We start from the raw sequence: 27,503 nt of genomic DNA, 5'->3' as shown, positions 1-27,503 counted from the left end.
CCATAGTTAGGTTGCACAACACACACACACACGTGAGCACTCCATGCTCATAGCAGCAGTCCCCCCTTGCCCTGGGCAGGGGGAGCAGTGCCCAGCTCAGCCCACTCCCATCTCCAGTCACTGCTCAGGAGGAGCCAGGGCAGGCATGTGCAGGTGAGGTGGTGACTGCTCCAGTCTGTCTGCATTACTCCCACACAGCAGCAGTGGTAACTGTCTACAGGGAAGCAAGTCTCCCAGTCCAGCTCAGCTAGGGCTTTATTTCTGAAACTCACCAAAGTTACTACTTACTTAAACACAAAGAAAGGGTGCCAAAATACAAGGTGGCCCTGGACCCAGCCTCAGTGGTATATTTACTGATTTGAAAGGTCAACAGGAAAAGGTGGGCAGTGCCTCCTCAGGATCAGGCAGGCTGGTACACGCTGCTGTCATAATGCAGCTCAGAAGCCCTGAGATCATTTCTCTCCCCTGCTCCTAGGTCTGCAGCAGGGACCTCATAAAGCACAAGTGCTCAATCTCTTTACTGGGGAGCTGAGCCATGTCTGGAATCAAGGCTCCTATTTCTGTAGGAGCCCTGGTTCCAGACACAGCTCAGGTCCCCAGTAAGGAGCTGACCCAACAATATTTTTGTGTTTGACTAACTGGGATTTGTTGGAAAGCCTCATCCAGCTCTATCTATTTTGATAGTTAACCTTTGGCTAGATCTTGGTATTAAGAAGCCAAGTGTGAGAATGGGCAGATTTTTTTTATATATATGTAAGAGCAAGGCACTTATAAATAAATAAATAAAAAAGCCTTGCTCTCAAAATGGAAGCACCAATGATAAGTAAAATACTTGCTTGTTTTCTTCAAAATATGGCTCGTATTCCACTTTGGCTTAGCTAAAAGCAACTCACATTGACTTCAAAGAGAGCAGCAACTGCTGCCATCAAAAAGGAATCTAATCTTTTTCTGGAATGTTTCATTTCTGTTACGCTTTCATAGGCGGTTAACAGAAAACAAAGGATTTGCTGCACAAAAATCAGTTTATAGAACACACATTCTTCTTAGAAGTTATTTTGACATCAAACCTCAGAAACTTCACAATTAGCATTAGTTATAAGACACTCTAGGAGGCAACATGGTTCAGTGAACATGGTATAGAATTGAGAGTGAACAGAGCTTGCTTGCATCCTCTGTCTGCTGTGTGAGATGGGTTATTTCACTGTTCTTGTCTCCAGCTGTAAATTGGGGAGGATACTTAGCCTTTTCTATAAAGCATCCTGATCTACTGATAAGATGTATCAACTTTTAATTAGCACTACGGCATACTCATTACAGAGAAGCATGCTGTGCTGCAGCTCAACTTTTTTTCTGGTTTACTGCAGTGACTTGTTTTTCTCTCATAAAGCAAGTTCATGCACAGTGAATTCACCAACAGCAAATTTTGCTAGGTTAAATTTCAATACATGACAAAGAAATTTAAGTTTGTAAAAAGTTAGGAGAAAAAGAAAAGGCTTGATTCTAACTAGCTTTAATTTAGCAGACACATGTTACCGTTTGCAGTAGCAGTACTAACGATGTTTAAGCTACAGGAGCAAGCTCAACAGAATTCTTAGATTTGGGATTTTTCATTTCAAAAGAAAAGTATCTTCTTTCTTGGTGTTATCTAAGACACTGTTACCAACATCTATTAAATGTTTGTGCCCAAAAGTACTATTAGTTTAGTGTTTTAAAAGTAAATTTTCTTAGCTTTCTGTATGCTTTGTATAGAGACTTGATTTTTATCTGTCAAAATGGGAGCTAGAGTTGTTTTAATCCTGTTTATTGTTACAGGGCTGTTGGGTTGATTTTGGATGCTCTAACAATGTGATTGACTTGTCAGAGTTTTCAATATGCCTAAGAAGAGTCTCTAGTCTCCTTTTGATTTTCTTCTGATCTTCAATAGCACATCCAATAACAACAGACTGAAATTTCTGATCAATAGGTACAGATGGTACATCAGATGTACATGCACCATAAAGCATCATTAAATGGCTTCTGGAATCTTCCAAATCATTCAGAAGTTTATCGACTATTTCATCAATCATCCTTGTGGCATGTGATAGGGATTCCTGCTGCTGTGGATTTCTTATGGTTTCCACAGACACCTCAACAGTCAGGGTTCTGCCCATCAGACGACTGGCAGTCAGATTAAGTTCTTCTCTTTCGCCTGTTTAATAAAACAACACACAACATTTTGGGTTACGAGCTAGCTATTTCAGATGCAAATTATTTACACATATAACTAATAACAGGTAAGACTGTCTGTTTGCAATGACAAATTAATTTTAAATGTGAAACAGGAAATTTAAAGGGTAATTCTACTCTAAAAAGTGAATTTTAAAAAGGTTTTGTAGAATCTTGCATTTCTCTTTCAAGAGTTTGAGACCAAATGTCTTCACAGATTCACAGAAGTTTAGGGCTGGAAGAGACCTTGTGAGATCACTGGGTCCAACCGCCCTGCTCTGGGGTCAAATAACCCCAGCAAGGTATGCATCCAGTCTCCAGTTTATAAACAGGTTTTTGCTTCCTATGTGCCAGCCCTGTAATCATGACCTGGCAATTGAGTATCAAACTGGGTTCTTACTAGTAAATATCATTCTTTCAGCTGGCTTGTATGGGTGTCACTGAGTGGAGCTTAGTGCACTGTTGTGAAAAATGGGAAACAGTTCAGCTCTCTAATACAAGGTCCATTGGGTCCGCAATGCAAACAGAAGTTAAAAAACCTGTAAAACCTTATTTTTATCACTGCAAATCAGGCATTTATGCTTCTTTTATTCAAACAGAATTGTAGCTGGATAGAAGTTTGCTACTTTCTGTCACAACCCAATTAATCAGTTCCCATGCCACTAGCAAGAGATACCATTCAGACCATCCTCACTTCGCACACAGTAGTCAACTAAGGGTTAAAAGAAATCCTTGCCAGAAACTTAAATTTATGCCCACGTCACAACCAAAAAATAAAACTTAAGCCTACTAACAAGAAACGAAATTTAAGCATGATTTATGATTGGTCAGAGTAAAAGGGGGATAGCCCTGCCATAAATCCCTACAATAAAACCCGGAAAAAAAACTGTATATAATTGGTCATAAAATAAGCGTAAGCCCCTCATCGTAACCTCATACGTAACAGGCAAAAAACCTGACCCACTACCTTATAACCTGATAACACAAAGACCTGCTGCTTGCCAGAAAATTAAAGATTCCACTTAACAGTTCATCATTGGATATCCCGTTAGTTACCTGTGTCTATAAATAGTTTAACAACTTCCGCCCAAGCCGGAAAACTCTGGGGAAATCTCTGAGGAAAAACCTGAGTCCATCACCAGAATGGCTTGGCGGTCTGATCACCCGTCAATCACTCCCCGTCATCATTAATCTTGACGTATTAAAGCCCTACAGGCACGACAGCTCGTTCCGGCGCCACATTTGTCATTGATTAATTGACTGTAACCCGAACCCGTACGCTTAACTGTAATCGATGCAACTGTAACGGAACAAAGGCTCAGCCTGTGTCGCACGTCACTATCTGTGCGACGTAAATAAACAATCTCCTGTAACCAACACGCGTCTGTGCCTGGTTAATTTCACCCCATCCATTAATTACCCGCCTGTCAAGGTGAAAGTTTTACTGCTCTGGTGGGGGGGGTCAGAAAGCAGCTGCAGCGCTGCTCTGATCCTCAACACTTTCATGAAAAGGACTTGGTGCCTCTTTGTCTTGATGATAAAGTATGAACAAATCTATTCCAATCACCGTATGTATGTACATTTCTACCAAAATGTATGTACATTTTGCCTATGCAGGGGGTCGGACTCGATGATCTATTGAGGTCCCTTCCGACCCTAACATCTATGAATCAAAGCTAGAAGAGGAGGAAAATTTTAGAGGTGCATCGATACATTGGTCCGATATCATATCGGTACCGATATGAAGAAAATTGTCTATATCAGATATTGGCCCTAGGGGCCAATAATTTGGCCAATAAATGCCTGTGCTGCGTGCAGCTGCAGCACAGCACAAGCAGAGCCAGCAGTGTGGAGAGCTGCCTCCAGCTGGTAAGTCAGAAGGGGAGAGGGGAGGGAAGGGGCATGGGGGAGCAGATCAACGACCCCTGCTGCGAGGGAGGGGGCAGGGACTGCCCAGCCAGGGCAGGGGGTGGGGGCATGGGATAATGCTGCAGCCCATGGGGTCGGGAGGGCTCCTGCCACTGTTTGCACCCCTGGAGGGTTGTGTGTGCCCCTGGATCTGCGCAGCATAGGGCGGGCAGCAGCTGCGGTGTGGAGTCGGAGCTGGCGCTGCATGGGGTTCCTCTTGTCGGGGGCTGGGCTTGAAGTGGGATCCAGTGGTGCTGGGAGGAGGCTACAGCCACCCCAAATTTTGCTGCAGCTCTACTCCCAGTCCTGCACTGCTGCTCAGCACATGGTGCAGCCCTGGCTTCTCTCGGAGCTTGGGTGGAGATGGGGGGTTCAGTCAGGGCTGCAGTGGTGCGGGGCTGGGAGCGGAGATGCGTCGAGATCTGGGATGGCTGCAGCCTCCTCTCCAGCAAGAACAGCCCCACACAGTGCTAGCTCTGGCTCCAACCCACAGCTGCCGCCTGCCCCACACTATGCAAATCCGAGGGCACCTCCCCCCCCCGGGTGCAAGCAGCTGTCCCGTGCCCCCCGCCCTCCCCTTCCACCACACAGGACTTACCAGCTGTATTGGATATTGGATTGGTATTGGCAGATATGTCTCCTTAAATATCAGCTATCAGCCCCTAAAATCTCAATCGGTGCACCCCTATGCAAAACAGGTGGGCATAAATAATGGCTTATGATGTTAGTGCATTAGTTTGCGGATACTATGCATTAGAACAACTAGGCCTGGGGAGACCGTATAGACTGGCAGGTTTTATTATCTTCATTTTTTTGTTACCAGAATGAAATTGGAGGAGAGCTCTAAAGATTTGACCCTGAACTGCCTGAAGAAACTGTACTTTAGAGAAAATGGATAGCCACTTACTCACAGGAGTATCATGAAAAGTGAGATTTTTTTCCAGGGCAAATGAACGAAGTGAACCTAGACTTACTCTGAGGTTTCTCTGCAAAGCTGCAACCATTAATGAATCAGCCAAGTTTGGGAGCTACTTAACACTAGCCTAAACAGCAACACAAACAAACAAATGAACGAACAAAATCAAACACCTTCTCAATAACTTTACCAGAAAGGGATACTTAAAAACAAGGTGATAACCTGCAAGGTTGCCACCGGCAAGGTGTGCATGTTTTTAAGTGGCTAACTACCTAACAGCTGCTTGAGAGAACTTAGTCTTTATTGTGAAGCTCCAAGGATCGCCACTAATGATGAACATAACACTTCCTTGCTTGACTTTTAATAAAGAGGACACCTGATTGGGAGAGGGGGGGGCAGTGATATGCCCATGCCCTGGCTCTGCCCCTCACTCCTAAGCCCGTCTCCCCAACTCTGCCAGCCTCCCCTCACTTCCAACCCCCAGCCCCCTGCCCCCCAGCCCTGTCGGTGCCCCTCACTCCTGACCCGCAGTCTCCTGCTCTCCAACCCTGCCAGTGGCCCTCACTTCCCACCCACAGGCCCCTGCCTGCCCCCGCTGGTGCCCTGCACTCCCGAGCCGCAGCCCCCTGACCCCCCAAGCCCTGCTGAGCCCCGTGCCCCCCAAGCCCTGCTGCCCAAGCAGCTCCTGCGTTGTGTGCGTGCACACCCACCCACCCACACACAGTGTCTTTTTACCTGGCCAGGGTCCATGAGGGGAGCACATGACCCCTGATAGCTAATCACCTTGCCCACTGCTCCCAGCCCCAAGCAACCAGCCTGAGAGAACAGAGGAAGAGCAAAAACCTAGACATTTGCTCTTGTTTTAAAAATCTGCCCAGACACGAGGACAGGGGACCAAAAAAAGTACATGTCCGGAAAAACCCAGACATATGGTAACCCTAGTTCTAGGTTCTCTGACAATGAATTACCATGTTAGGATATGTATGAGGGGATGCTATGGGGCTTCTCTATCAATGCAAGAATATAAAAAGGAATAAAAGAATTGCCAAAATATACCACCTCAAAAAAAACAAAAGGTTAGCATATCCATTACGGCTGACTAGAAAACAACATTTCTGTTTTGTAATATATTTTGAAACTTGAACAAATATTTCACAAAAAAGGGACACACACAGAGTCCCCAGAGTAGCCAATAGCTTTGTGGTTAGGGCTCCTGCCTAGGATCCAGCAAATTCAGATCCCTGGGCTTGAGTCAAGGCATACATGCGCTTTGTCATACTCTGGCAATAACTAAGGCAACCCACTTATTAGGTTGTTGCCCATTTTGGGTGTTTGGCCTCTCCCTCCTGTTTTGACTAGGATTCCACCCTAGCCTGAGAAATTTCCCAGCAGAATGCTCATCTAAACCACTACATTTCCATGAAAAGTTTGTTTTCAACAAAACAATATTTCCAACCCCCCCGATTTCATTCAATACTCCTGACCAGCTCTAGTTTCCATGAGTCCTCCTCCGTCTAGGACATGTGTAAGGAAGTGCTGAGGTAGGTGTGATAAAAATACAATTTGTACATAATGGTGATGCTGGCCCCTCAGGTGAACTAAGGTGTGAACTTGAGCAGCCAAGTGTAAGTGGATATCAAGGTAATAGGAGCAACCTAAGTAGCTTTAGTTGGATCAGGCAGACTGGCATTTAATTTGTTTCAACACCACTTGGTAAGCAATTCAACTAAGCTGCCCCTAAAACATAACCTACTTAGACTCGGAGTTGTATGAATTGTTTTTTTTCAAAACAGGCTTAAAATAAGAACTTAGGAACACGCAGACTCTTACCTTCACTGATGTTTCTCATATCTTGGCTGTTCTGTATACTGTGAATCATTTCTAGCAAGATTTCCTTTTCTTGTTCCATAGCAGATGCTGCATCACGAAAAGCTTCAACCCTAAGTAAAGTTGAACCAAACAATAACAAAAACCTTTAAAAAATAATAAAAAGACTAATTATAAAAGACATACTTTACAACCTGTGTGCTCCCCAGGTTTCCTTGATTTATTTTGTTTTAAGCTGGATTTCAGAAACTCTGAAAAGTTGTAAGAAAACTAAGATGACTGCCAAAGCAAGACAGTAACAGGCCTTCTACATTAAAAGGTACAAGGAGGAAAAAAACACTTGTAAATGTGTAAAAATTAGTGTAAAGATTCTGGAGAGTGGGGTATTCTGGTATTTCCTCATATTGTACAACATCAGTGTCGAGTCATGGTCAATCACAACATGGCCACGCAGCCCTTAGTAGCTCAACTATTAAGTCTGTATCAGCCGGACACCCACCCTCTCATAAGGGAGGAAGAAGCTAGAGTTAAAGCTAACACTGTAAGCATCAGTATTCACTGCAGATGGGATATCTTGCTGAATGACATACCTTTTTGTGAGGGGAGCTTACTATGCTCATTGCTCAATGCCTTTCTTTGCAATCATCATCTCCTTAGAAGTGGTAAAGCAGGCTGAATTCTTCCCCGAGCATTCAAAAAAGCCCAGCCAGCACCTCATGTTTCTGAGATCTAGGTAATACACTGAACAAGACTCCTCTTAAAAGTTGACTATTCTTCAGAGAGTGGTTGTCAGCTGTGTATTATTCATAGCACCCACATGCACGTGTACCCAGTATTTACGTTTGTTTATTTTTCCCTGCCCCTGGTTGCATACTGATTGGATTTGACTGTCAAGGGTCTAGAAGTACCAAGCTGGCAACTTGGGTTTGAATTCTTCACTTGATTTCTGTTCCTTTTTTTTGTTTAAAGGCAATACAAAACCACAAAAAATAGTTTGGGTTGGCAGTTGATACATCTGTCACAAACAAAAAGGAATTTAAAAAAAGGAGGGATAGAAGAGAAGCATGCAATGAGCAACAATCTAGTTACCAAAATATTCCAAGAATTCCTTCCAAATGTCACTAAACATTTCAAAGCAGCTAAGCCTGCTAAACATGATTCTCTCCAAGGATGGCAGCTATGCCATCTCCTGGTACCAGATTTCAACCTTGGTCCTACTTTTCCAATTCACCGTAATAATCCTACATGTCATTAATAAGGTCCACTGCAAGAGTGCAATTTGGAAGGTTTGAATCCCTTGGGGATGTGCCCAAGAACATATGTATTTGCAAAAGGTATCAGTGGTATGTTTCAATTTCCACCCATACAGGAGAGTTATCAGTTACATCAGTCATCCAATACATAGTCTGACTTACTAAAAAGGCATTGTGATAACATCAAAGGTTTGGAAGATGAAAGCCACTCATTTCAACTGGTAGTTGCATCGTTTTTGATGGAAATCAAGCCCTTTTGTCCTCTTCCCACAGAAACCTGTTGAACATTTGCTGGTTTTTAACAAAATAGGATCAGGGGATTATAATGGGTATACTACATAATAGGCAAATTAGGCTATGTGAGACGTTCATTTTTAAAACGTTAACATACCCCCCAGAAGGATTTTGCTGAACTGCCTCATTTGTTCAGATCCTGGAATATAACATTGAAAAACTTCTCAGAGTTTTGGTATATAAAGCAGGAGACAAATCAACCAGCAGTTCAGTCAATTTTCTTCCAGTTTGTACATGAAGAATTTGAATGCTATTCAGGAGGAAAGAGGTAGATTCCTGCACTTTATACCCATACAGCAAATTTTAGAGATGGAGAAGGAAATATTAAAGGCTTCTTTGTCATTAGGTGAAATAACTGTGGCCTTAAAGAATATGAACAATAATGAACCTCCAGACAGTGATGGATTTCCTGTGGAGTTTTATAATAAAAATGTAAAGATATATTGTATATTGTTACCTCAATCACTGAATATATACGATAGAAAAAAACCAAGGTACACTACTAGCCACTTTGCGTGAAGCTATTATTTCTTTAATTCCTAAAGCAGGCAAGGATTCTATGAATTGTTCGAACTATAAACCAATTTGATGAATGTTGAGTCACTTATAGATGATACTTCGTAAGGTTGGATTTTACTCTTTAGTCTATTTGCAAGTGACCTTCCTGCACATTACCTGACTCCCAATAATTTTGGCATAATTTATAAAAAAAAACCACACTCTACCTTCTGGAAGTTTTTTTTTTGTCAATTCATACCTTATACCGGTAAGGATGTGTAGTTTAATCAGGCAAAAGATTTGTGACAATCCTCATCTAAAGACTTATATTTTCTTATGAAATTTATATACTGTAAGCCCTTTGAGAAAATTCTAGCATTTTCACATAATACCAAAGCATAGGAAGCAGTAGGTTGATTAATCTCCATAACATTTTTTAACTCCTTTAGAATTAATGCTTCAAAGTTATAATAATTCAACAGGGAGGTGTTGAGTCACCAATAGGTATTTATAGCTGGTCTATCTGCCAGAAAGCTGAAACTCCAACTCAGCACAGTCCTAGACAGTCACAGAGCCAATAGAGGTATTAACTGTAGTCAAATATTGTTTGAGAAATTAAAAAATAGTCACTTCCAGAATATACGCAATGAGGCATTGAAAAAAAAAAAGATAAAGAAAAACAAACAACCTCTATAACCTCTCATTGCTGGATTCATTATTTGCCAAAAATCTACCAAACCTAGGTTTGACAACTTTTACTGATTTTCTTAGAAGCAGATTTAATGGATAGAGGGTCATGAGACCTATCAGTGACAGTATCCAAATATTAAATTCCAGTCTTCCTCCAAAATATAATGGTATTTCGCAAATTCAGAGGTTTACAAAAAATAAATAAATGATAAAGTGTTGCACTGTCTGCATTGGGACCACAGACATATCCCAAAATAAAAATGGAATCCATATTTTTAAAATTTGCAAGAAAATCTATTCTCTGGATCATCAGCTATGTCAATTAAATGGGGGCAGAATATTTTATGCACTAAATAGAAACTCTGTTTTATACTATGCACACTAGAGATTTCGAACCCCATTCAATCATGCTCCGAGTTTGAGATTCCTCTACTGACAGATGAATTTCTTGGGATCATAGCAGTATCAGCCCTGTCTTTTAACAAAATATATTCTTTTTAATATGGCTGTTAGGGCCCTCAACACTCTGAGAAAGACAATAGGATTGCCCATACTCAGTGACTATCTTCCATGTTCAACAGCTAGCACATTCCCGAAACCAAGTGTACCACACTTACCTGTATACTACCACAGCGTGTAATATTGACATTCTCCCATATATTTAGAGCTTACTGTAGTGGGCAAACTGAGTTATGCTCAGGCTCTTGGCATAACTTTAGGCCTTCTTAGAACTAAGCAATTAAATTGTACAGAGTGCTTTATAAGGCACTGGGGAAAGTGAGTGCTGTGATTGGTATGATGGGCTAACCAGGTACAGTAGTTTCCCTAGAAGGAAAGGAAACCAAAAACAGAATAGGATTAGAGTACCTTATCTAAAAAGATGAGGTGAGAAACTTGAGGATTGGACAGTTTGAGATGGGAAAGTTACAAAAGTAGTGGACAAACAAAGAGACAGCGTGAGTTTGGTGCCACACTGGGGATACAGGAGCAGCCTTGGACTTCTTGTTTGAACAACGAGGAATCCAGTCACTAACATCACACACACCCAGCAAAGGATCTGAGGCTGGTACCACCGAAGGTCGCTGTTGTAACATCTGAAGGGGCTGCTTGCTAGATTGTATTATAAGGAGGAAACTTGTAATAAAGCCTAGGGATTTACTATTAAAGTTCACTTGATACCAAATCGGACAAAATCCTTGGGGGTCTCTGGAAAAAGGAACCCTAGGCGCAACACTTATAACAACATATACTCCCAAGCGCACTTTCGGAAAAAATTGGGGGGGCTGGGAGGGGAGAAGGAAAAGAATGGAAAAAGAAAATTATATAAGGTGTCACGACCCAGTGAGTTTGGTGCCTCGGCACTATAAAATTTTCTTGTCACCTGAGAGCCTCTTGCACAGCGAGGGTTTTTGCTGCATAAAGAACCCGCATGCAGGAGAGAGAGTTCCCGCCAATTTGCAGCTGTCTTTGCAGGGTGCATTTCCCTTTGCAGCACAGAGGTGCACGGTGCAAAGAGTTCCCGCCATTTGGATGTAAATTTGTGTCCCGCTATTGGCTAGTGCTAAATTATTCACACGTGGCGACCGGTAATTGGCTTGCTGGCCGTTTAAAAACTAGCGCGACTTCCACCCAAGTCGAAGAGCTTTGAGCACGCTGCAGAGTGCCTCTTAGAGATCCAACTTGCAGCTAGCTGATCGATAGACTGATCACCTATCGATCCTTCTTCCCGTCGCCAAACGCAGTCCCAGACATACCCTTTTCCCGCCGGCTTGAGTTACGGACGGATTTACTGGCATTGGCCTCGCCAGCGGGAGCAACTCACATTGTTGTCCAGACGACCGAACTGTTTCCGTCGCAGCCACCCGCGACGTAAGTAGTTTTTTACAACCATTAAGCCTTGTCAGCCTCTCCATTCACCAGCCCGCCCTGATGAACGAGTAATTTCTGAATCACCACGAGTCAGCTCAGCCCGGCCGAGACATGGCGACGAGGATGGGATTAAAGGGCACGGTGATGGAGAAGAACTTAATTGGGTGCTGCCCCTGGCGCACCGGGAACCGCCACGTAAAGAACGCTAACGATCTACGGGCGCATATCGCTTACCACCAGGCGGTAGAAGGGGAGGAAAGAAGTATTGATGGTTACTTCTCTGTAAAAAGAGTGAAAGAATGGAGAACAAAGCTATCCCTAGGGGAGTTCGGATGCATAATGGGGAGCGACCGGGTTTACTATCGGCCCCCGGAGGAAACATCAACCATATCCCTATCCGGGGTAAAAGCGCGGAAGGCAGAAAAGCTGACCCCCCCCGCTCAGGAGTTCGCCCAATGCACCCGATACTTGAAGGAAGGGGGGGAACCCACCCCCGCGGACTGGTTCAACTGTCTGGATTTGGTGCCTGAGTCGCGGGGCCATGAGCTCCTCGTTCAGCTGCAGGAGGATTTGGAAACTAAGGGCCGTCACAAGCCGAAGTGGGGTCTAATTAAATGGAAAAAGGGAAAGATGATAAATGTACTGTTCCATGCAGTAACGGGCCTATTAAGGGAATACGCGAATTTGGAGGCTCAGATGCATACTGCGGGTAAGGAGTCGCTGGAGCGGACAGCAAAGGGCTCCGGAGCAGCGTTTGTTAACAGTGCCAGCCGCATGATGCTGCTAGCAGAAAATGGCGCCGAAAAAAGCTCGAGCTACCTGGGGAACCCGGAAAGGAGGGGCGGAGTTTTGGAAGACCCGGCGGGGATTCCCCTGGTGACTCCACCTCCTGAGGTGACGTCATTCCCTGCAGCTATGCCTCTTTACCACGGGGAGGGGGCAATGGGAGGAGGGATATACTCAACGCTCCCAGATACAGAATTTAACCCTCTCTCTGCCACAGCTTACCCGATAGTTGTGACAAAGCATGTCGAGGATGAAGAAGGTACCACGCGTACCACTGTTATCTCTCGCACACTCACCAGACCAGAGATTCAAGAGCTTTGCAAAGAATCTAAAATAAGGCCAGAAGAAACCTTGGCCATGTGGTTAGGAAGACTGATAGTGGAATTTGGATCCGACACTCTGGATAAAGAAGAAGCAAGTGCCCTGACACGACAAGCAGCGTGGAGCGGAGGGCGCGCTACTGATTTGAATGTGGTCATGGACAGTGCCCACTGGCCCATCCCACTCCCGGCGCTTGTGGTAGGATAACCCACAAATTTCACACCTGGCACGAGGGTTGCCCGAAGAAGGCTACTGCAGAACAACTTCTCCTGGCTATAGTTGGAGTGTCGTATCTCTCATGGAGCCCAAGAACAAATCCTATGGGACTAACAGTAGTCCAGCGTAAAGAGAGATAGGCTCATCGTCACCTATCGGATCCCGGGGCAATTCCAACGCCCTTGGAAGCCATAGATGCCTGCGTGGAGGTATACGGAGGAGAGAATGCTGTTACACTCCGACTCTTCTTGAATCCGATGGCAGGTCAACCAGTGGGAAATCTTTTAGGCCATCTCCCACGATTGCAGGCACTTATGAAGCAAGGTGAGGAAGCTTCTAATGACACAAGGGATCGATCTTCAGCGTACCTGGCTGCAACATTGAGGCCTAGACGTCAAGGGTATACCCCTCGGTGAGAGCCATGGGGGTCACCTCCAAGGACCCCAAAAGAAAGAACCTCAAAGGAAAGAACTCTGAAGGAAAGAACTATGTTCGGATTTCTTCTCGCTCACTCCGGATTAACAAAGGCTCAATTGAGACTTTTGGGAGACAAGGCCCAGGCCAGTATGGCTGAACCATTGGGATTTAATTTTGAGGATTCGTCAAAAAATGAGTAATGGCCATCGGCTCTGCCAGCGGCCTTCCCCAACTCAGACCTGATGCTACTGATTCTCGACCATACGCTGAACTCACTGTTTACAACCCTACCAATCCGGATGACCAACAACAGGTATTCTTTCTTCTTGATACTGGAGCTCAGACCAATGTGATTACCTCAATGATACCTCATCAAAAGACCACCAAGACAATCAAGGTACAAGGGCTTAACGCTATCGCCGTCACAACGAAGGTCAAGTTTTGGGTTCAGGATCACCGATATCCCCTAGAGGCTGTTCTAGGGGGCATCAATATTTTAGGAATCCCAGGGATAAAAGTGCTTGACCTTAAGGAACAAGTGCTACAGGCATTACCTGTAATTATCCCAGAGCAGGACTGGCATCGACCAACGTTTCGTGACACTTCCACCTGGCGATATCGGCCAATCCCAACTAAGGATTCTCTGAAACAGTCCCTTACTAACCTTCTGCAGCGACTCGAGCGACGAGGCTGTATTAAGACTGTAACAGCCAGCACCTACCTATCATCAGGATGGGGAGTTGCGAAACCTGGGAAGCCTAATGAAGCCCGGTTGGTCGTGAACTATCAAGAAGTCAATAAAAGGTGTCAGGTACTTCAACAACCTAATCCGTCTACTCTGCCACAGTGTATGTTTGAAATGGCACAGTTCCAGCAAAGTCCATGGGTCGGAGTTACATTAGATCTGAAAAATATGTTTTCTATCCCAATAACTGACCCGGAAGGAATACTGAATATGTGTATTGATGGCATCATGTACAGGTGGACAGTTTGTCTGCAAGGATATCGCAACGCTCCATCATTAGCCACTGGTACCATGAATAACACCCTGAAGAATTTTTGAGCCTTGCACTCTCTTCCCCCAGAAAAAGAATTAAAAATTTGGAGTTATGTTGATGATATTGCCATCATGGGTCGCGATAGCTCCGTAGTTGCCAGTGTAGTAACCAATTAGTTGCTCACCTTCAAAGTGAGGGATGGACCATCAACGAGGAAAAGTCAAGCCTACATCCTGTAGATGACATTACGTTCCTTGGCACTCGATACACCGGTTCCATCCGCCACGGAGTATCGCATGAGGGTCCTAACATCGATCCGCTAAAAACATTCCACCCTGTCACTAAGAGGCATTTTCAACAGCTGATGGGTCATTTAAATTGGTATCGACATTATGTTGAACCCAGCGATTTGGCACTCCTCACTAAATTACAGCGACAGATTCGTGACAAGTCCCAAAAGTCCACGCCTTGGACGGAAAAGGATCAGTAGAATCTGCTTCGCCTGCTAACCACGGTTAAAGGTACACAACTCCATGCCATCGATATGGGTGAGTCACTAACCGTAACCCTTGGATTCACCACCAACCACGTGTGGGCTGTTGTGCACAACCCCTGCGATGAGTTGGTATATACGGCCCATAAGACTCTTCAAGCGGCGCAACATCGATATGGAGCTATAGGAAAGATTCTCCTAGCCGAACAACTGGTGGAGCCGTTAGCAAGGGGACATGGGACGTTACGCGCTCCTGGTGCCACATTGTTACCCTTGCTAGACGCGGGAAGAATCGACCCACATTTTCAAGGGGAGTCTAAGACCTGGAATACACTAGTACTAACCCACCATTATAATTGGCATTGTTGGAGGTTGGAAGACACGGTACCTGATCCAAGCCCAGAAGATGAGGAAAAGGTTCCTACACTGTATGGAACTTCAGCCCCAGCGTGGATGGCCTCAGATGGAACCTCCCGACATGAAGGAGGCTATGGATACTACTGTAAAGCTTGTCATGATAAGGTAATTTTCCAAGCCGACCCAGATGATAATTCGTCCCAAAAATGTGAATTATTAGGATTCCTGAAGGTACTAGAACATTGTTTGATGTATCATAACGATACACTCCCAGTTCCGATTATCGCAATTGATTCGCAGTATATCTATAAAATTCTTACGGGCATAGCTTTTCCCTCCGAAAATTTGAATGATTGGCGAGAAATCTGGAGGACGTTAACTAGATTTGTACGCCTTCCGTTGATTAGGCACACTAAGTCCTATCGTCCAGATACTGATCCAGTGCATGAGGTTATTGATAAGCTCTTGGAGGATCCACTCCGGACCGACATAGTCTTGCCTGTCACATCTACCACCGATCCTGAAGCCAATCCATTCCTCGCGTGGCTTCACGAAAATTGGGGTCACCCAGGACCACGGGCTTGTTATCAACGTTGGTGCCGAACCATTACAGAGCCGGCCTCATATGGAGCCCGGCGGGATTGGGAAAAGGTAGCTCAGGCTTGTGAGACATGTGCTAAAGAAAAATGTCATAAAACCAAGCATCAGATCGGAGCTTTCGATTCTTCACAGTTTCAGGCAGGAAAAGTTTGGCAGGTAGATTTACTGGGACCCCTCCCAGGGTCTAAACCACCAAATAAAGGACTAGTTGTGGTTGATTTGGGGACCAGGCAGTTGCAGGTTATTCCTTTAAGAAAAAGCAATGCCACTGCTGTTATTGCTGCCTTGACTGCTGTATTTGCCACCTGGCAGCCTCCTCATGAAATTCAGTCTGATGGAGGACCTCCGTTTAACTCTAATGCTCTGGATAAATTTGCTCATCTTCACAATGTAGCATGGCATCTTCATCTGTCATACCACCCGCAGTCCAACGGTGTTGTGGAGAGACACGTAGGTCTATACAAGGAGCAGCTTCGCCTTAGAGGAGGAGGGACGTTTAAAAATTGGACTAAATTTAATCACGATGTCCTTATTTCACTAAACACTGCTAAACCATTATGGGATGAAACTAATGTCCAGAAACCCCCACCTTGGGAGCCCAAGTTCCAACCTGACGAGTTAGTGTGGATTTCAATACCTCACCCTCATCAGTCTCATCCACAAGTTCACAAAGGGACAGTTCAGCGGTCAGGACAGTATCCCAATACCTATTCTGTCCAACTGGAAGAGAAGCCTGATTTTCCCCCTATTATCGTTCATCACAACTGGATGACTCGCCGTTCCGACATTTAACCAGTATCCTTACAGTGAAACCGATTATGATTCTTTCTCATTGTGTTTTGTCTTGTTATTCTGTTTTCTTCACAGGTTTGACCACAGCAAAAGCGGTAATCCACAACCACCTGATTATGAGACCAGACTGCAGTCCATTCGAAGCCAAAGAGTGATGGTTGTGAGGGAGGCACTGAGACGGCAAAGAACCCATTTGCTCAGGACTTGTTATGGCACTATTTTCATTTTGTTAAGTGTTTACTGACATTGTCTGTTATGGGAGAAGACGGACCGAAGCGGCTGTTCTCCAATCAGACAATGATCAACTGTTGTTGTTATGTGTTCAAAGTTATTTGTTTATGTATTTATATATATATATATTGGTTGTGAAGACTTTGCCAAGTCAGTGAATCCTCTAACAAAGATGCCGTATGATGTGCTCATGTGTCAAAAATTCCAGTTGTGCCGTCGGCAAGGGGGCATGTCACGACCCAGTGAGTTTGGTGCCTCGGCACTATGGAATTTTCTTGTCACCTGAGAGCCTCTTGCACAGCGAGGGTTTTTGCTGCATAAAGAACCCGCATGCAGGAGAGAGAGTTCCCGCCAATTTGCAGCTGTCTTTGCAGGGTGCATTTCCCTTTGCAGCACAGAGGTGCACAGTGCAAAGAGTTCCCGCCATTCGGATGTAAATTTGTGTCCCGCTATTGGCTAGTGCTAAATTATTCACACGTGGCGACCGGTAATTGGCTTGCTGGCCGTTTAAAAACTAGCGTGACTTCCACCCAAGTCGAAGAGCTTTGAGCACGCTGCAGATTGCCTCTTAGAGATCCAACTTGCGGCTAGCTGATCGATAGACTGATCACCTATCGATCCTTCTTCCCGTCGCCAAACGCAGTCCCAGACGTACCCTTTTCCCACCGGCTTGAGTTACGGACGGATTTACTGGCATTGGCCTCGCCAGCTGGAGCAACTCACATTGTTGTCCAGACAACCGAACTGTTTCCGTCGCAGCCACCCGCGACATAAGTAAAGTTTTTTACAACCATTAAGCCTTGTCAGCCTCTCCATTCACCAGCCCACCCTGACGAACGAGTAATTTCTGAATCACCTCGAGTCGGCTCAGCCCGACCGAGACATAAGGTACAAGAAATAATAACAGTAAATTTAATATATGACACATTACATCTGCCAGGAAGGGCGAGGAAAGTTGTTGCCACTCTGTAACAATAAAATAAAAAATATTAACAAAAACCATATGAAAGCCACTCATTAATAAGCAGGGTTTAACAAGGTAAACACCCTGCTTTGTTGTTTTGGGGGTTTTGTTTATTTGCTTGTTTTTATTTTTTACAAGTCAGATTACTCTGTATGATATAAGTGTAATATAGGTTTCTGCTTCCTTAGGGTCAGAGAAAGTGCAGGATTTCCCTCAGTAAATCATAGTTCAGGAGGTATCCTGCCATCCTGGATGCATCAGCTGTTTGTGCCTGGCCTCTGGTCTTGCTGGTTTAAACAGAGCCTGCTTTTCAGCCACCTCACAGGGAAGATGAGGAAACAGTATTATAGAAAAGCCAGGCTCAGCCCCCATCAGCTTTCCTAGCTCTGGCAGCTTTGAGCATTCTCTCTCTTTGGTGGAAAAAATCACAGGAACTTGGTTATAAAGGCCCTAGGTTTCCTCCCAGCTCAGACCTGTAAGGCCTCCATCTCTGGTGAGATGCCTGATGTTGTTTTTAGCTTGTCACCCCTGCCCCTGCACTTCCCAGGGCATCTCTGAGCTTCATGCATGAAGGCACAGGTGAGGAAGGGAAAGCCTCCTTTGTTCAGGGAAAAGGAGGGGCTTCTTCCATCAGCATCCACAGAGGGAACTGCTAATTTCAGAAAAGTTATGGAGGAGACCTTGAGTCTAAAAAGGTTAAGAACCCCTAATGCAGAAACTATACTTTGTGCCACTGAGTCACCATTTAGGTTCAAATAACTTGGTCAAATACTTTTTCTAATAGTCCATGTAATTTTGTCTTGTATTCCCAAACTCTTCAAACTGAACAATTTAATGGGTCCATTTTGGACAGCTTTGAGATGAAAAGCAGAGTGAAGCCAGGATGTTTTCTTGCCCCTACACTCTTTGGAATCTTCTTCTCAGTACTTCTGAGCCGCGCGTGTAAAGACAGGGAAGTACCTTCACCAAGCTTGGGTGGGAAACTCTTCAACCTGTCATGCATGACTTAAGGCAAACACTCACGTTAGAAAGGCGCTTATCAGGGAGCTTCTATTTGCTGATGATACTGCCCTGATAGCCCACAATGAAGATCTACTACAAGAACTCATGGATTGCCTCTCAAGAGCTTGCCAAGCATTTGCTCTCACCATCATCATAAAGATAACAGTTGTGCTAGGACAGGGAGTTCTACAAGATCCATCCATCACTCTTAATGAGAACCAGCTAGAAACAGTCCAAAAAAGTTCAGCTACCTAGGCTCCAGTGACCACCAATGTTTCACTGGATGAAGAACTTAATGTTTGCATAAAAAAGGCTGCCACCACCTTCAGCAGACTGACTAAAAGAGCATGGAACAACTCAAAGTTTACCAGCAAGACCAAAATGCTAGTGTACAAAACTTGCATGCTCAGCACTCTCATGAATGGTGGGGAGATATGGACAACTTATGCACATCAAGAGAAAAGGTTAAACAGCTTCCACCTGTACTGTTTACGCCACACACTCAACATCAAATGGCAAGATAAAGTTACCAACGTAGAGGTTCTTCAAAGGGCAAATTTACCAAGTGTGACAGCCCTACACAGAGATGACTGTACTGGCTAGGCCACCTGAGCAGATTGGAACATAGACATATACCCAAGGACATGCTATACAGGGAACTATCGGAGGGAACAAGAACAACAGAACATCCCAAGCTTTGTTACAAAGACATATGCAAGTGAGATACGAAGAATTTCAAATTGTTGCTCCTGACCAATTGGAAAGAAACCTTGGCAAGTGATGGGAATAAGTGGCATTACCGTCTTCACCAGGTCACTGAAGTCCATAGCAGGAACTGGCTCCAACAGCTTGAAGAGAAAAGAGTCTGCAGGAAGCAAGCACCTCCCGAACCATCCAATTATGATGCATACGCTTGCAACCACTGCCACAGATCATGCAAATCTCGGATTGGACTATTCAGTCACATGAGACACTGCAAACCATCTATGCCACAGGCTTCACTATCCATTCTCTCTTGCAGACAAAATGATGCCAATCATTCCCACACTAAATGTTGAAATTTCAACATTCCTTCTGCATGCGTTTTGGAAAAGGCTGTGGGATAAATGATCTTTTCATGTATGGCTATACAGGCCCTGGACTACTCGGGCCTGATTTCATTGCATTCCACTCTTCTAATCACAGGTTAAGCTAAGGAAAAAGCAATCAACACAGCCTGTGATGACTGGGCAATGGGATGGGTGCTTAATAGTAACATAATCTGCTCCCTTCTACAGATCTCTAGATAATCTGGATATGAATTTAAAACCCTGATGTTCCCTGGCATTAAACATCTTTTCCTGTTATTAGTTGTAGGGCATTGATGGTGCCCTCACATTCCTACTTTATAACTATACTATAGTATAAAATGTTCTGGGTACTTTGGCTGCTGCCCCTTGTAGTTGCACATGAGAGTTTGAGGTAGAGATTTTAAGGATTCCTTGGGTACATGACTGCTTTTGAATTCAGGGGATTTGACTTGTGAGCCAGGGAAGTCCTTTCTAGTCCTATGTTCTATCTTATATTATAGTCCACTATGCTGTGAATAGATTCATAAGTTTTTTTCTGATTCCCAAGCATTAGGGGCATTTCATTCCTCTCAAGGCTTTTTACTCACCATTCTTGTTGTAATTTTACTGATAAATGTTTCTCGTGTATCCCAGTGTCCATTAGCTATACTACCAAGCACAATCCAAATATAGTTCATTATTTCTTTCCAGCTCTGAATCCACAAAACAGTCAATACAGCTGATGCTCACGACCATTACTGGATTTAGCCACAAGATGGGGTTCACTACACACTGTTTGTAATGTAAGCCTTCAGCTACATTAAAAAAACTACACTGCTTTAACTAAATCAATTTAAAACTGATCTAGTTACCTTGGAAAAACCCATAATCTAGATATACTGGAAATGGCTTAAGTCTTGCAAATTAAAAATGTCTTTATTTAATTATAAATCAATGCAATTTTTCTAATATCAGTCAGATCTAAGGAGTTTGTTCTGATAAACCTGTCATAGTGCTGGAATATAAGCTATAATTCATCATTTTTACAGCTATATAAATTCTGTGTTATAGTGTGTCCAGCAGGTTGGTTATAAGAAGCTTACTCAAAAGGAAACCTGGATGTGAGCACACAGAGGCAGAAATGCAAGCTCTTCAAAGCAGGAAATGCTTATTTGGATCTAGTACAGGGTAGAAAAAAAGTTGATGTTAATAAACCAAAAAAAAATTACCTAAGTCTACACCAGTGGTGCTCAACCTTTTTTCCCAGTGGGCTGGATGGGCAGTGCCTTGTCTGACTGTGGGCTGGATGGTCCCAGGTTGCCATGGCAGTCACCATCCAGCCACACAGAGGGAGGCAGGGGGCAGCCTAGCCTGAGCCCAGCTTCACAACGGGGAGGGGGCTTCACTGCAACCTGCAGGGGGCGGGGGGGGAGGAGGCGGAAAAGGAGCTTGACCCAGCCCCACAGGGTAGGTATGGGGCCCAGGTGGGGGCGGGGGGAGGAGGAGGGGAAGGCAGCTTGGCCCAGCCCCATGGAGGGAAAGGCACACAGCCTGGCTCCAACAGGGCATGCAGAGCTTGAAGTCTGGGGATTTGGCAGAGGGCAAGGCTGTCATATTAAGGGCCACTGCTCCCCTAATGCCAAATTTCCTGACACTATAGGCTCCATGGGTCACTTATGGCACACTAGCTAGAAGCTGAGCACCCCTGGTCTATCCCACAAGGTAAACCTACAGCTAATATGCCTGGCCCAAAGACTGGGGGCTCTACTGCAACTAGAAAATCAGTCATGGGTTACAGGAGAATGGAATGGAAGCTTAACATAGGGCAGTGATTCTCATCTAGGGTTCCAGAGCACCCTGGGGTGACACCAGATCCTTTGAAGGGTGCCACAGTGTGTGACAAGACAATCAAGGTGTGATGACAAAGCAGATAAGCTAAGTAGGTAAGTGCAGGCTTGGAATTGCCTGGACAGTCCCTTACCCCCACTGGCCAGCCCCTCCGCAAGGAGGTAAGCATTGTAATATGTTTTTTAAATTAGGTGTCGCTCAATTTACAGAAGTTATGGAGGAGTGCCTTGAGTGGTACTTTGAGTCCAAAAGGTTGAGAACCACCGGCATAGAGGAATACAAAAGTTCATTCAGATTTCTCATCATACTTGAAAAAAAAAAAAGACACTTTAATGAAAGAATCTATTACTAGGAAAACAGGAAAATGTCAAGTTAAGCCTAATTATTGCAAGTGGAAGCACACATATAGAGTCTAATTTTTTTGTAATTTATATAAAATGGAGGAAAATGTAATTTACTGAATATTTTTGACAGAAGCAGAAGTATGTATCATCATTATTATTGGCTAGGTGAGTAGTAGGATTTTTTTCACCTTTTATTGTAATAATACAAGATATACTAACAGATTTTGTGCTATAGAGTTGCTCAGATTTTCATGAAATTAATATCAGGACATTTTAATTAGTATGACAGTCCACCTGTTGCTTTTACAGACTGATGGTTAAAGCATTTCCTCATTAAAAAAATAATCCCTTAATTGTGGGATGAAAATTTAGAAATCTAGAGGTTTTTTTAAACAAATGTTCACACCATTTCAGTTGCACATCTCCACTAATTTAATATACTCAGGAAGGGTCTGATCCAGTGTCTACTGAAGCCAATGACATCCTTTTCAATTACTTTACCAGGTGCTGGATCAGGTCCTTAAAGGAATTTGAAAAACAGTGTACTGAACATAGAGATGATTCCTTACAATAATAACTGTTGGTTGAAGTAGAAATTTATGGGCACATTTAGCAAAATCTGATGTAGCACACAGTTGATAAGTGCCCTTAAAAACTAATGCTTTGATAAGTGTATCTCATTTAAAATCTTTTAAATAGATGAAGAAAATTAGTTTATTTTCAATAATAGGTGGCTGGTGGCTACTCATGCCACTCGTATTTGCTGCTTTATGGAATATTTCCAAAGCTGCGTCCAGACAAGCGTGGATGTTTGGTTCCCTGGGGACAACCAGCAGCAGAGCACCTTGTGCTGCTGCTAATTATCCCTGAGGAACGCCCATACCACCTGCCCTCTGGTGCACAGCAGGTTACCCTGGGTGGGGTAGGAGAGTCTGGGGCCAGCACTGGGCTGACCCCAGCAGCCTTACTAGGGTCCTGGGGGCCTCCCGGGGTTGCAGCAGCAACAATCCTGCCACTTGGAGCCTGGCCAGCAGTCGCAGTGTGGCTCTGGCTGACCAGGATCTGGTTCTGAGCAGTGTATGTTGGCCCTGCATATGCCAATCCACGTTTTTCTTGAGGGTTTTTTTGATCCAGGGGTCAACCCCCGCCCTGAACTGCTCCCTTGCAGAGCAGAGAACAGATGAACATATGGTATATGGTACTGCAGACCCATCTGCGCAGACACATACCACATGGATGTGGCCATCTGGATGTGGCCCATAAGTGATGCTAGCCAGAAAATTGTATTTATTTTAAGGAGACAGCAGAGATTAAATGAGTATGCGAAATAAAGAAACTTCTTACGCTAGAGATGTAACCTCTTCAGGTCAGGATGTATGTTGGGAGAACATGGTAGGTTGTTGTTGCTGTTCATGCATTTATTCTTTAAATAAATGAAGGACTTCAGCATCCAAGGCTAGGAACTATCACAAGCTCTAAAATATTAAGCTGCTCTTCCTCACCTTCAAAACACTGTGCAATTTCAATCCTCACTTGGCGCTCAGTACTACCTCTGATGAAATTCCCATCCAGCATTATTGAAGGGACATGCATGCCATCAAAACCTGTGAAAATTCATTCAAAAACAATGGAGGGCTAATTTTTTCAATGCAGTAGCAAAGGCAGGATCTCAGCATTATGTAACAAGCAAATCTGAATTACATATTCAAGTTGGAGGAATGGTATATAACTCTTAACTGGAAAGAAGATTAAACAAGAGAAAGACTAGAGACTAAGGGCGGGAGGTACTGCTCTTTCGTATCTAATTGGGGCCAACATGAAAAATGGGAAGTGGCACATTGTTAACCCTAACTAGCCAAGAAGCATATGCAACTACTCAGGAAGAGGTAGACACTAAGTTCAGTGTCATATTTCACATGACATTCTGGATACTAGCCCCTGGACGAATTTTCAAGAAAAGTGAAACCAAAAAACCAAAAACCAAAACCAAACTAATTTGTGATTTACACCTGTACAATTCTTATGCAATTTTCCTTTTGGAACAGAAATGCTGAAGAGATAGTTTACTAACAGGAAATATATTGAATATAGCAGTTTTCCAAGAAAAGTATAACATAGACTTACCCCCAAATAGCTGAAGGTATTACAACCAATTTAGTGATTTTGGCATCAGCAGATAAATCAGCAGCAGACCATATAGAAGCTGCCATGTGCTAGATTTATTTTTCAGTCCTTTGTTCCTGACTACACAGACACACAAAAGCATTTCATTGGTCATTTTTACTGACTGATTGCTAGCCAACTGCCTTGCATCTCTTTAGTCCTATTAACTGCTTTGCTGTTTCTTCCTTTTTCTATTGAGATGTAAAGGACTGTGGGTTATCAAGGGAAGCCGTGAGCCTCTGGCTAGTTCACCAGGATTTGAGTACATCTCTTCAATCTCTTCCTACTAACAAAAATATCCTAAGTAAATTCTACATAAATGGCCTCCAGCTACACCTTTCCTGTGGAGCCCCAGAAGCCCTTTGAATCCATATACCATTATCAACTCTTATAGTTTTTAGACACAAATCTTGGGAGAGCTCTTCTTAAACCCACATCTCTTGGAATCATGAGATTAGATGAGGATCTTGGTTTTCAATTTTTAAACAGTTGCAGAGAAAAAGCTTGAAAATGTGACTTGTGTACCCTTAGCAGCTTGAAAACAAGGAGACAAAAAGAAACCCAAATATCCAAATGAAGTACTTAAAGAAAATTTTCTTGATACCACAGTGATATAGCACTCCTTATATATCTAAAAAATAGGGTAACAGGTTGCATTCTATCTTCCAATATATATATCATTTTGAATATCATGAAAACACTGTTCTCTGTATTTCTGATTTTAGTTGGCCTAAGAGTGATTAAAAGCAAATTCAGGATCCTCCTCTAGTGCTACACTCCTTACCAGAACACAGCTTAACCCAGTGCAACAGATGCAGGTTGCACTGTCGTTACCAGATGAGAAACTTGGTATTTGTTTCTTTGTGAGAGCTGTTAAGAACTCTCCCCATGCTACCACATTTAATCATTTAAATTACTTCTATTTAAAGCTTATGCAATATAATTTGAGGTACATTTTTTAATTGGTTAGCGGCTCTTTGTCAGTTCTGTCACTGTGTGCATTTTACTATGTGGTCTTTTTTTGAAACTAGGATAAACACAATGAAGCACTTTTTCAGTTGAATATCATGAACAATTTAGAAGCCATGTTTCTCTGCTCAGGTAATTGATTTACTTAATAAAATTACAGATAAACAAAAAAGCTCCTCTATAGTGTCAAGAAGACAGAAGATGGCATGGGGGGGGGGGGAGGAGGGTGATGGACAGGACAAAAAAAAGTACATCTGATTTTATATATGTAAAATATAATTTAGAACACTGCATTAATTTAAATACAGCCCAGAAATAGACACTTTCAACCTGTTCTCAATTGCAGTTGACATTTCTTGGAGAATACTGAAAGTTATGGTGATACTCAGGCTCAAAGAAACAACTAATATTCCAAGTTAATGGCCACCTGTACTCCTTTTCACCAATTTTCTCTGTGCAGCAATTCCCTAATGGCCAAGCCAGCACATCTAAACAACTGTTGCACTACAGCCCGGTTTCAAAGGGTGATCCTCTCTCTTTCCCTTCTATGTCCGTTTACTAGCTTCCATCTTTGGACCCTTCTACGTTTCCACTCCCAAGCACAATGCAACAAGTATTCAGTCTTAATATGGCACGCATTACTCTCTTTCCATCCTAGCCCCTCATCAAAGAAAAATTATTGGTGTTACTGTCTAAAAGAAGTACTTAATTCTTCAAGGCATTAACTATATAGTTCTATAAATCCACTGGCTGCATGTCTATGCACAGACCCAAGCAAGTCTGACAAGCTTACGAGAGCAAACCCTTGGGACGTAGTAGTCAAAGTTGTATCTGGGGAGCAGCAAAGGAGAAGCTGAGACTATATATACAGCACAGTATTTTTAGGGGTGGTGATAGCCAAGGAATGTAATCAACTGAAAGACCTTATTTATATATGAAAAGTTTTCATTTACTATAGTTACAAACCCACAATTTCAGTTACTGTAACTAAAACAATGTGTGAAAGGTGAGATTTCTCTTCTTTTAAGCTGCTTTACTACAGCTGGGTAATTTTTTTTTAACAGTCTGTGCACCAAAAAGTGCAGCTTTAGCTTAAAGGGGAAAAAAGTAAAAATAAATTAAAATGACATTCTGGTTTGATGGTTTTTTAATGACACATTTTAACTTTTCCTTTTGGAAAAAAAAAATTTTTTTTTTACATTGGAAGACCACCTAAAAGTGACTTCAAAATTTACCATTCGGAGTTTGAAAGAGGTCTAAAAAAACCCCAAATTTAGTGATTGTTAATTGTATTCAACCCAAAATATGGAGGACTTTTTTTTTTTTTTTCCAATCAGGTATCCAGATTGTTGCTGTCTTGACCAAGAAGCAAAAGGAATCAAAACTTGTGGCAAAGGTAATACATTTTATTAGATATTTGCAACAAAACTTCTTTATTTGCAAGCTTCTGGGCACAGGCACCCATCACCAGGCACGGAAGATCGTAAAGACTGTAAACATTCTCCTAGGTAGAAATGAAAATGTGTATGTCATTTTGGGGGGGTTGAGGGTTGTTTTGTTTTTCGGGGGGGGGGGGGGGGTTCTCCACAGACAAAATGGAAATAAGATGTTTTGCAAGTGCAGGTGGAAGACCCCAGGGTGGGTGAAGTTTGGCAGTGACAAGAAGTAATGCCAGACAGGGAAGAGGCAATTTTTTAAACATTTTTCATGTTCCAAGCCAAATAGAGTCCAAATCCAAGAGTCAGTCCAGAACTGTAAACGGCCCTAAACCGGCAAACATCCTCCACCCCCACCAGGGGCTTCAGATACTTCCAAAGTCTTTTGGGGGGCATCCTATGTGCAGGCCCAAGCCTGGAGGCTTGGGGATGGGCGGGGAAGAGGTGCCCACTGCTGCAAAGTAGGAGCGCGAGAAGGGGAGAGTGCCATGATGAGACCTGCTTTCCTTTTACAAAGCTAGTCTGCCCACAATTAAGGGCTGTTAGTAATGTGAATTAAGCTGAAGAGTGAGAATTAGGACCAAAGCGTATATTTACTCTTTAAAATGTACAATAATATCTCATGCATAAAGCCGAGCCCTGAATAAAGAGCTGCGGACTAAGTGCGAGAGCTAGAGCTGGAGCCGAGCCGAGCCGAGCCGAGCCGGGCGGCAGGAGCCCTCCCCGCCCCGCCCCGCCCCGCCCGCACCTGAGCTCCAGCTGGTCGAGGCGCTCGAGCAGGCGGCCGGAGCGATCCGCCATAGATGTGGAGCGGTAGAAGCGGCCGCGGGGCTCGGCCGCCTTGGCGCTAATCTTTGCCTGGGCCATGGCGTTGCCTCACCCGGAGCCGCCACCGCTCGGAGCCCGGCGATGCGCCACCCCCGAGCTCCGCCCGCGGCCAGGGGGGCGGGCATGGGCAGCGCAGCCCAGTCCCAGGGGCCGCTGCTATGTAGCGGCCCGCCACGTGGGCGGTGCCGCCCGGCGGCTGAAGGAGAAGCCGCGCTGGTGCCTGGGGGCG

The 27,503-nt window shown here is 43.9% G+C and overlaps 1 protein-coding gene across 1 annotated transcript; it reads right to left on the bottom strand.

The window, feature by feature from the left end:
• Positions 1 to 1,003: 1,003 nt before the first annotated feature.
• On the bottom strand, positions 1,004 to 27,433 carry BAG2 (BAG cochaperone 2). The gene is made up of 3 exons (XM_014594468.3): positions 27,195 to 27,433; positions 6,860 to 6,969; positions 1,004 to 2,188 (listed from the first exon to the last, which is right to left on the bottom strand). The coding sequence occupies exons 1-3, from the start codon at positions 27,311 to 27,313 to the stop codon at positions 1,791 to 1,793; spliced, it is 627 nt and encodes a 208-aa protein (XP_014449954.1). The 5' UTR covers positions 27,314 to 27,433; the 3' UTR covers positions 1,004 to 1,790.
• Positions 27,434 to 27,503: the final 70 nt, after the last annotated feature.

This window comes from Alligator mississippiensis, chromosome 1 (assembly GCF_030867095.1).
Source record: "Alligator mississippiensis isolate rAllMis1 chromosome 1, rAllMis1, whole genome shotgun sequence".
Taxonomy (NCBI): domain Eukaryota; kingdom Metazoa; phylum Chordata; order Crocodylia; family Alligatoridae; genus Alligator; species Alligator mississippiensis.
Note: the sequence above shows the minus strand (reverse complement) of the source record. Positions and strands in the feature narration are given on the sequence as shown.